Raw genomic sequence first — 10,876 nt, 5'->3', positions numbered from 1 at the left:
CGTAAGTAATTAACGTTCATTTTAGCTCACAATCCAGATGTTGATTATTGTTAAGGTTTTCAAATTAAAATTATACGGATTCACTACGAGTCGTGTGTTAAAGCATAGCTCTTATTGGCGCGCGTGAAATGCACTTCTAGTCGTGCCACGTATTATAAAACTACGAAAACTATAATCGCTCAAGGTAGCCAAAAGGATAATTATTTTTTGAACGCGCCATCGTGAACCTTATCGTAATGCACGAAGGTTGATATTGGGCTGTAGCCGCGCGCGTAAGTCGACGTCTTTTGCTGACAAAGGTTTAAACATTTGTTTGAAAGTGGCGCCACCTACAGTCGTATAGATTCAACAAAGTTGGCAACATGGTACGGGCTTGGTATTTATAACGCGCAGAACTCGTTGAGCAGGCTCTTGAGCTCCTTGTTGTGGGCCGCCTTGGAGCCCGTGGCGGGGGACGCGGCGGTCGCGCGCCCGTTGTAGCTGTAACAAATACGTTGAAGTTAAAAACACATGACCAGTAAGTGCCACTTGCACCGTTCCACTAACCCGGGGTTAAACGATTAAACCGTTAACCAAGTGTCAAATTGTACTGGTAACCATGGTAACTCCACGTTTAACCGGTTAACCCCGTGTTAGTGGGATGGTGCAAGTGGCCCTTAGGGGGTTGTTAAATTTATCCTTTCGCTGGACACTTTCTCCTACCTTTCTACTAAGTGTAAGGCCTGAGTGGACGCTCATGTTGGGCGTGCAGCGGGGCGGGGCGTGCGGCGTGCATGTTAAACAAATGCAAACGTATAGTAGCGGCCTTAGTGCACGCTGCTCAAATCCCTTGGGAGCTCGACGCCACGCTGCACGCCCCGCCGAACGCTCTGCTTCGAGCGTCCACTCAGGCCTTATACTAAGAGAACACCTTACAAGCTAACACACCTTGCTCAGCAGCAGTAACAAATTAATGTAGAGCGTCTAGATGTAGTAAGCGTCAGTGAGAAAAGAGGGGGTTTTTTTTTATTCTACACCCAAGGGGTGAAAATAGGGTTGAAAGTTCTTAACGCGGAAAAAATCGTGAACAGTAGATATTATTAAGACCAATTTTTTATCTGTAATTGACATATCGGTCAAGCAAGAGTTATTTGTGCTAAGACATGTTCTGTAAAACCGAGTTATATTTATTCACCCTTGGTAAGCTAAATTCACACACACCAACATACATCAAAACGTACGATTTACGAGGCAACGCAAAATAAATACGAAATATTTACTTATCGGCAAGCAACATTAAACGCTAGCAAATTCTGTTTATAAATCAAATATACACAGAAACGTGGTAGAGGGACGCAAACGGAACAAGGTATCTTGAAATAAAATAAGAACGTGAGACGTAGACGACGGTTGTAGGTGGACTTTATTATTTATTGTATAAGTGAAGTTTTAATTACATATATAAATTACCTCAAAAATACAGATTAATGTAGCAAGACCTCGGTGTCAAATCGGCACGTCGACGAACTCTGGTTTATATCAAACTTTTTAGGATATTTTTAAACTACAGGAAGTACAGGATATAATATAAACTGACTTATTTAGTTTACAGAGTTGTATTTTGGTATTGAGATTATTAAAACATGCAATACCTAATAAAACACACACAAAAAGCTAAAGTAGACACCACACCATTAGTTTTTAGTCTGAATAGTTGACCTAGCCAGCTACCCCCTGACTTTCGTCTGCACTCAAGGTTGGTAGCACCCACGTGTGATGTTGTGTCAGTGTGAGGCATGCGGAGATGAAAAGCGTGTCGGTTAAGCCTGGTTATACCTCACCTAATGGTGTGCGGCACAGTCTCTGTGTAATCGCCTGTAGGCGGCGGCGCGGCCGAATAGTTGCCCTAGCCAGCTACCCCCTGACTTTCGTCTGCACTCAAGGTTGGTAGCACCCAGGTGTGATGTTGTGTCAGTGTGAGATGCGGAGATAAAAAGCGTATCGGTTAAGCCTGATTATGCCTCACCTAATGGTGCGCGGCACAGTCTCTGTGTCATCGCCTGTAGAGGCAGGCGCGCGGCCGAATAGTTGCCCTAACCAGCTACCCCCTGACTTTCGTCTGCACTCAAGGTTGGTAGCACCCAGGTGTGATGTTGTGTCAGTGTGAGATGCGGAGATAAAAAGCGTATCGGTTAAGCCTGATTATGCCTCACCTAATGGTGCGCGGCACAGTCTCTGTGTCATCGCCTGTCGGCGGCGGCGCGCGGCCGAATAGTTGCCCTAGCCAGCTACCCCCTGACTTTCGTCTGCAACCAACCGAGTTAGGCATGAGGTTAGTAGCTCCCACACGAGTCATGGGTGGCTATGAACAGAGAACACTATGAATATTTAGGAATATAGAATATAGTTTTAAATTTAAAACCCACAACCGTAGTGATTTAATTCTCTTTGCCCACAACATAAAAATATATTTAAGAAAGTCAACCTTTTCTCATTACACTAAACATTTTCTCTCGAAAAATATGCTGAGAAACATCTTTAGAATACTCAGTATTTTACGGTCAATTTATGTATTTTAAAATGTGTTCATTGTTCATACGCCGTCAGATAGGTACGATAATAATAATGTCATTGTCAATAGCGTTTCCAAAATGGCGCGACCAAGCAATGTAATACAAAGCCCAGTGTATTCATGCCTAACGTGCAAATTATTGAAATTATACTAACCTGTAGTCATACAATTGGTGCAGAGGGAGACAGATTGGTGGTGGTTATAGTTCGTTTTTTTTAGCATTAGAAATAAGGTAAACCATCTTGATGTGTCTTTTAATTGAAAAACACATTTTAAAAATAAGTTACGGTAAATATGTAACAATTATGAATCTGATACGATCTTTTATAGTCTTCTGCTTTCATAAGTAATAGTTATTGATTTTTAAAAAGTGTTTTTCAATTAAAAGACATGTCAAAATCGCTTACCTTCTTTCAAGTTTTTTCTAATGCTAAAAAAACGAACTATAGTGTCAATTGATTTTTATAATGTACTTAAAGTGGTGGTACCTGATCGTGCGCTGGTTCTGCAGCAGGGTCCGGAAGCGGGGCTCGATGTAGCTCCAGGAACCCATGTTCTTGTGTTCCTCCTGGGACCAGACCAGCTGCGCGTTGCTGTACTTGGCGGCCTCCGCCTTGATCAAGTCGTATGGGAACGGCGAGATTTGCTCCAGCCTGCAAATAAACACCATATTAAGAGCCAACAGGAGTGGTCATTTCTCCATACAAACGTACTCGACTGTTTCCTCCGTGAGTTTTGAAGCTAGGGCAATGATTTTTTCAACACAGATTAATATTGTCAATATCTGTGTCGGACCGTTTTGATTTTTTTAATATTTTTGATTTTCAAGGAGCCCTTCAAAAATGGCCAAAATGGCCTAATTGACTATGCCGCAATGAGAGGCGTGCTATTCAAAACTGACATCAATTAGTCAAAAAAGCAAAACGGTCCGACACAGATAATGTCATAATCATTTAGATTTCCAAATTTGGTTACGATTGGTTAAGTTTTGGAGGAGGAAACAGTCGAGTACGAAACCTCAATTTTTGAGATTTTTAAGCAGGATTTTTCGCCTTGTCCTTATCGCACTAGTTTTAGGAGCCGCTTCCGTTAGCGAGACGGGTATATTTACCTAAAATATTTAAATCTTAGCTCCTGTTGGCTCTTAAAGCCCCATTCATACTAAGTTTGTACGGGACAGCTTTTGTGTGGTGACCTCGATTGTCGTATGTGCTACGTCTAGTAGTTTCAGACGATTATTAAACTTAAGGGCCACCCCACATCTAGCGTCTTTCGAGCGTCGGCGTCTACCGGCGTCTGGTCAGCGCTATGAAAAATGACGTCGCTGCGCAGTTGCGTCGTCGACGTTGCGTCAAGCAGCGGCCATAAAGTTGTAGACGCCGACGCTCGAAAGACGCTAGATGTGGGGTGGCCCCACTGACAATCCAACCTCTAGACTGAGCTTAGACCAATTCTTTCATGAAACCGATGCTGCCAAAAATACGGGGGTGCGGGGAGACGAGGTGAGCGAATCCCGTCCCGTGATTGGTCCGTTCAAAGACACGGACCAATCACGGCACGGGATTGACTCGGAAGATGGAGAAACGCTACCGTATGTGTGGCAGAGGGTGTAGCGCGACTATGCTATGTCTAGAGGTTGGATTGTCTGTGGGTGGCCCTAAATGGAACTGGGCAGGACATGTTGCCAGGCAGAGCGATGGCAGGTGGGCCAAAATGGTTACGGAGTGGTGGCCGCTTACAGACGAAAGGAGTGCCTGGCGTCCGTTGGCTCGTTGGGTGGACGATATTCGGAAGATTGCGGGTCACTTCTGGATAAGATTGGCTCAGGACCGGGATAAGTGCCGTAAAGCTTTGGATTCCTCCGAAAACGGTGCCGTCATATGACGGCCGTCATATAGCGGCCACAAAAGACGGCCGTCTTTACGGTGGCGACATGTGGAAAGTACCACGGCGTCATAACACACCGTTAAGCTTTGGATTCCTCCGAAAACGGTGCCGTCATATGACGGCCGTCATATAGCGGCAGCAAAAGACGGCCGTCTTTACGGTGGCGACATGTGGAAAGTACCACGGCGTCATAACACACCGTTAAGCTTTGGATTCCTCCGAAAACGGTGCCGTCATATGACGGCCGTCATATAGCGGCAGCAAAAGACGGCCGTCTTTACGGTGGCGACATGTGGAAAGTACCACGGCGTCATAACACACCGTCATCCACCAAGGTTAAAGCGGCAAATTTGAAAAATGTAGGCGCGATGGGATAACGTACCATAGAAAATTTGAATTCGCGCCTTTTCCTACTGACAAGATTTGCTTGATCATCTATAATTTACTTGGAGGATGAAATATCATCAGAAGAGGAAAATAATCGTAGTACGGAATCATTTATTCAAATCTCGTGTCATTTATTCAAAATGGCGTCACCGCTATCTAATAAAACGTTCACGAAACTATCGACAAGGTCATGACGGCCGTCATCTTACGTTACGTTGACAATCAACGTAACGTAACGCCGTCTAGGAAACCGCGCCATCTTGTTTACATAGACAACGTTCTAGTGACGTCAGTCAACGCTATATAGCGCCCGTAATATGACGGCACCGTTTTCGGAGGAATCCAAAGCTTAACTGAAGAGAGGCCTATGCTCAGCAGTGAGCGATAAAAGGCTGATATGATGATGATGCGTGAATCAAACCGTTTTTATTTTTATTTTGTGAAGTAGTTTTACCTGCAGATTGCAATCTCGTTCTCGAGCCCCTTTTCGCGGCGCTCCTTAATCAGATCGTAGTACACGCGACCGGTGCAGAAGGCCAGCTTCTTAACGCCGCTGGGGTTCTTTGAAGCGGGACCTTCTTCTGGGATCGCTCTGTAGAAAAAAAATATTGCAAAATGGAATACACATCATCTTCCTCGCGTTGTCCCGGCATTTTGCCACGGCTCATGGGAGCCTGGGGTCCGCTTGGCAACTAATCCCAGTAATTGGCGTGGGCACTACTTTTTACGAAAGCGACTGCCATCTGACCTTCCAACCCAGAGGGTAAACTAGGCCCGTTTAGGGATTAGTCCGGTTTCCTCACGATGTTTTCCTTCACCGAAAAGCGACTGGTAAATATCAAATGATATTTCGTACATAAGTTCCGAAAAACTCATTGGTACGAGCCGGGGTTCGAACCCGCGACCTCCGGATTGCAAGTCGCACGCTCTTACCGCTAGGCCACCAGCGCTTCGCTAGAAGCGCAAATAATCAGCGGGAAACTCGTTAATAAAAAACGAAGAGTATTTGAAATAGAGACAGATTGTCAAAGTAAGTTATGTATCCACGGTAAATCTACTGCCATCTTTCGACAGAATATTAAAACTGTTATAACGCCTTTTGACTTTGATCCTTATTCTTTCACTGATATGTGTCAATTTGTTAATGTCAAAAAAGGCCAAAGGTATGGTGCAAGCTTTTCGAGCGATGGCGCCATGACCTGTGGCCTACTGTTGGGTAGATGGCGTGAATTTCAATATTAACAACAAATTAATAAGGATAAATAAGGATTCGGTGAAGGAATAAGGATCAAAGTCAAATGGCTCTCTTAACAGTTTTAATCTTGTGTCGAAAGATGGCAGTAAATGTACTGTGAATGTGTGTGACTTTAGACCAACCTATCCACAGTTTGTTGCTAAGATTAAACACAAGGTAAGATTTCATCCCAGCAATATATTGGTCAGTTACCTCCTGAAGCTGGTGCCCTCGTTCATGTCGTCGAAGGAGCTCTTGCACTCGGGGTGGCGGAGCAGGGACTTGGGGGTCATGATGATGAGGGGTTTGCGGAACGGCAGCGCGATCTGACGCCGCAGGATGTGGAACAGGGAGGCTGGGGTCGAGCAGTTGGCCACGATCCAGTTGCAATCGTGGAGTTGGCGTCCCAGTACGCCACGATTGCAACTGGATCGTGGCCAACTGCTCGACCCAGCCAGCCAAATGGGTGCCTTTCATCCCTTGGTTAACAATCTACTATTTCTACTTTACACCATGACCTATCCATCCACAGTTTGTTGCTAAGACTAAACACAAGGTGAGATTTCATCCCAGCAATATATTGGTCAGTTACCTCCTGAAGCTGGTGCCCTCGTTCATGTCGTCGAAGGAGCTCTTGCACTCGGGGTGGCGGAGCAGGGACTTGGGGGTCATGATGATGAGGGGTTTTCGGAACGGCAGCGCGATCTGACGCCGCAGGATGTGGAACAGGGAGGCTGGGGTCGAGCAGTTGGCCACGATCCAGTTGCAATCGTGCAGTTGGCGTACTGGGAACAAAGTTTTTAATTGTAATTTCTCATTTATTCAATTGTGCTATTGGTTCAACGTGGCAACGCAGCGAGCGTGATGGGCACTTTTGCATCGGGGGGGTCGCGGAGCGATTTTATCGGCTAGTTAAATTTAGTCTAAGTGTAATATGTGTTTAATTTTTTAAGTTTTCTTGTTTCTTTAGTTAGTTTAGATCATATGTTTTTTTTTAAGTTACTTTGATGTGTAATTCTGTAAATCTGACATTATATAATAAATATTTATTGTGCTATTGAATGTATTTATTAGGTAAGGTGACCTTGGTTGTATGGTAATTTTATCTTGTACATAATCGCAAGTTATTCACAAATAAATATTATAATACGTTTATCATGAGATCAGAAAATAATAAGTCGATATTTCCGAAATACATACTTTTCTCAAGAAAAAAACGACGGTGTCGCTGAAATAGGATACCGGTATGACCTTAAACTACGTCCAAGACCATACGACCAAGAACTCCGCTTTACAGAAGACAGACAAATTAATAACACTACTATTTATTCTCTACATATGTAGTGTGTATTCCTAATGGTATACAAGGTTCCCAAAGCTTCCATACCTGGTTCTATTTTTCTGTTAAAATTTCTTTGTAGTTTTACATGTATGTAAAACGTATAATTATTGGTGCAATAAAGAATAATAACTTACTTAATTGTTTTTCCAATTTATCTATAGTAAGCCGCAAAACAAGCCTGTATAGTAAGCATCTGAATTTGTACAGCTAAATTGAATCACGAATTCAAGTACCAAATTACACCCAAAATGTTTTCTTCGGTTCCAAATTGCCATTTTTGCGAGCGTCTGTGAGTGTTTTGTTCTTATTGTTTTTAGGGTTCCGTAGCCAAATGGCAAAAAACGGAACCCTTATAGATTCGTCATGTCTGTCTGTCTGTCTGTCTGTCTGTCCGTCTGTCCGTCTGTCTGTCCGTCCGTATGGCACAGCCACTTTTCTCCGAAACTATAAGAACTATACTGTTGAAACTTGGTAAGTAGATGTATTCTGTGAACCGCATTAAGATTTTCACACAAAAATAGAAAAAAAACAATAAATTTTTGGGGTTCCCCATACTTCGAACTGAAACTCAAAATTTTTTTTTTCATCAAACCCATACGTGTGGGGTATCTATGGATAGGTCTTCAAAAATGATATTGAGGTTTCTAATATCATTTTTTTCTAAACTGAATAGTTTGCGCGAGAGACACTTCCAAAGTGATAAAATGTGTGTCCCCCCCCCCCCCCCCCCCCCTGTAACTTCTAAAATAAGAGAATGATAAAACTAAAAAAAATATATGATGTACATTACCATGTAAACTTCCACCGAAAATTGGTTTGAACGAGATCTAGTAAGTAGTTTTTTTTTAATACGTTATAAATCGCCTAAATACGGAACCCTTCATGGGCGAGTCCGACTCGCACTTGGCCGCTTTTTTTTTTGTGTGTCAACTGACCTTCGTAGTCGTTGCTCTCGGGCGGCATGTAGTCGGGGTCGTCGGAGCTCATCTGCAGGAAGCGCTCCAGGCGCGCCGACGAGTGCTCGGGGCCCTGCGCAAAACAACTACAACGTTCACTTTTTACATTTTTATACGAGTTTTTTTGCTACATATTTTTTGCCCATTAAAAATCCTCGTGTTTTTGAGGACGTTCTTCCTAATGCTAAAAAAACAAGGTATACAAGCACTCGTTAATGCGAGAATCGTATCAAATCTTGTGAAAAATGCAAAGGTGTAACAATGGGGTGAGCCTTAACCACAGAACAAATAATAGTACTAGGTACAGAAGGTTCACTCTCTATGACAGCGCGCGAACTCGTATACGATTTTAGTTATATTGCGGACCATCGAGGTTACATCAATTCAGCCGACCCATCAAATAACGCAATGTAATGAAACTCGCATGCGAGTGTCGCCCCGTCTAAATGAGACCTAACAAAACGCGTCTATGTATTATGAGAGATATAGCAAGCGCGAGCAGGCGTCAGTTCCGGTGCGCGGCAACCACTACTGCTAGACACCAAAATTTGTGTGGGCCGTAGCGACGCGACGAAATCGCGTAGTGAGCCACGCCTGTCTTAACGGACTTCTGTGTCAGACCAAACCTATGGAATTTGACATGGTTTAGATCAGGGAATTCAGGGATGTTGCGAATATCCGCATCCGCAACCGCGGAACTTCCGCATTATTTTCAACATCCGCATCTGCATCCGCATAAAATAAATGCGGAGTTTAATGCGGATGCGGATGTGGAACAGGTCGGTACAGAAACGTCTTAGCATCGGCGTAAGTGCTAGACTACTGGGTAATTTAGTCATTAGCCAAAAAAACCTATTAGAAATGAGCAGTCAAGTGTGAATGGGACTTAATGTACGGAACCCTTGGAACGCGAGTCCGACTCGCACTTGGCCGGTTTTTTGAAATAAAAATGTACTATTTGACGTTTTTTATTATATACCTATCTTGACATCCGCATCTGCGGATGTGAGCCTTTAAAAATCCGCATCCGCATCCGCGGATGTCAAAAAATCGGCATCCGCAACATCCCTGGTGGCATACATCGGGACTGTCCTGAGATGACCGTCTCCGTGGGCCGTGGCTGTTGTCTCTGTCACTCACCATGCCCTCCATGCCGTGAGGCTGCAACAGCACGATGCCGGACTGGCGGACCCACTTGGCCTGCCCGGACGAGATGAACTGGTCGATGATGCACTGGGCCACGTTGTTGAAGTCCCCGAACTGCGCCTCCCATAGCACCAGGGCGTTGGGGTTGGTCACGGAGTAACCCACTTCGAAGCCGAGCACACCTGCAAGAAAGAGGTAACTTTCGCCAAAAAGATCGACTTCACAAAACGCTCAGCAATGCTGCAATGGGGCTTCCTTATTCTTAAGAGCAAATGCATGGGTTACTAACAGAAAAATAACAAGTCTAACATGCTATAGTATCATGATTTTCGTCAGCAGTCCCACCAATCACCAAATCAGCCTGTGCAGTCACCAAATCTAATTACATGTAGATCCCTAAAAGTCTTCAAGATTCCATCATCAAATCCTGACCAGATGACAACGGGACCAACAAGAAGTACTTTCAAAGAGAAAAATAATTCCCAAATTGGTTCCGAAAGTGTCTTTAATAAATTGGGGATCATAGGCACCTATATGATAACACGAGAAACTAAGATCCCAATGTATCGAAGTTTGTTTTTAATTTTTTTGCCACCCACTCTGGACAAGGGCTGACGATGACGTGCCAATCCTTGGATAAAGGAAGACACCCCGCCCTCGATTCACCTAGAGCAGCCATTCTCTAAGTGTGTTCCGCGGAACCCTAGGGTTCCGCGACACCCCTGCAGGGGTTCCGCAAGAATTTAGAACACTATGCTTTAGTCGCCTCGAAAAATTTTACTATGCCGCCACCGTATTGTAGGGTTCCATCAAGTATTTCGCTTTCCAAAAAGGGTTCCGTCAAAAAACACACACAGCCAAACTGTGGAATGAACTGTCGCCTGCGGTATTTCCGGACCGATACGATCTTCAAACCTTCAAGAAAAGAGCGTACTCTCATCTTAAAGGCCGGCAACGCGCTTGCAACCCTTCTGGTGTTGCGGGTGTCCATGGGCGGCGGTAATCGCTTACCATCAGGTGATCCGTCTGTTCGTTTGCTTCCTATATCATAAAAAAAAAAAAAAAAGATTGAGAACCACTGACCTAGAGACGTACAGTCGAAGAGGCTGCAACAGATATAAAGACAGTATCATAATTGACTACGACTGACCGTATTCGGACAGCGAGCTGTTGCACACGGTGTAGGGCGCCTGGTCGGGGTAGAGGTGCGCGAGCGGGCAGTAGGTCGCCTTATCCACCTTCTGGTGGTGCAGCACGTGATGCCTGCAAACATACCACATGGTTATAAGACGAGTTTGTTCAACCTATGGTCACACTATAGTTCGTTTTTTTTAGCATTAGAAAGAACTTGAAAGAAGCTAAGCGATTTTGAC

General features: G+C 44.2%; 1 protein-coding gene across 1 annotated transcript in view; it reads right to left on the bottom strand.

Annotated features, from left to right (window-relative positions):
- Positions 1 to 314: 314 nt before the first annotated feature.
- The window catches only part of LOC134650156 (2-oxoglutarate dehydrogenase complex component E1), a 49,876-nt gene continuing 39,314 nt past the window's right edge, over positions 315 to 10,876 (bottom strand). Inside the window, exons 17-23 of the mRNA XM_063505013.1 lie at positions 10,654 to 10,766; positions 9,498 to 9,685; positions 8,337 to 8,430; positions 6,652 to 6,844; positions 5,280 to 5,417; positions 3,040 to 3,204; positions 315 to 480 (exon numbers count right to left, since the gene is read on the bottom strand). Coding sequence (XP_063361083.1) covers positions 381 to 480; positions 3,040 to 3,204; positions 5,280 to 5,417; positions 6,652 to 6,844; positions 8,337 to 8,430; positions 9,498 to 9,685; positions 10,654 to 10,766 — 991 coding nt within the window. The 3' untranslated portion in view covers positions 315 to 380. The remainder of the gene's footprint in view (positions 481 to 3,039; positions 3,205 to 5,279; positions 5,418 to 6,651; positions 6,845 to 8,336; positions 8,431 to 9,497; positions 9,686 to 10,653; positions 10,767 to 10,876) is intronic.

This window comes from Cydia amplana, chromosome 8 (genome assembly GCF_948474715.1).
Source record: "Cydia amplana chromosome 8, ilCydAmpl1.1, whole genome shotgun sequence".
Taxonomy (NCBI): domain Eukaryota; kingdom Metazoa; phylum Arthropoda; class Insecta; order Lepidoptera; family Tortricidae; genus Cydia; species Cydia amplana.
Note: the sequence above shows the minus strand (reverse complement) of the source record. Positions and strands in the feature narration are given on the sequence as shown.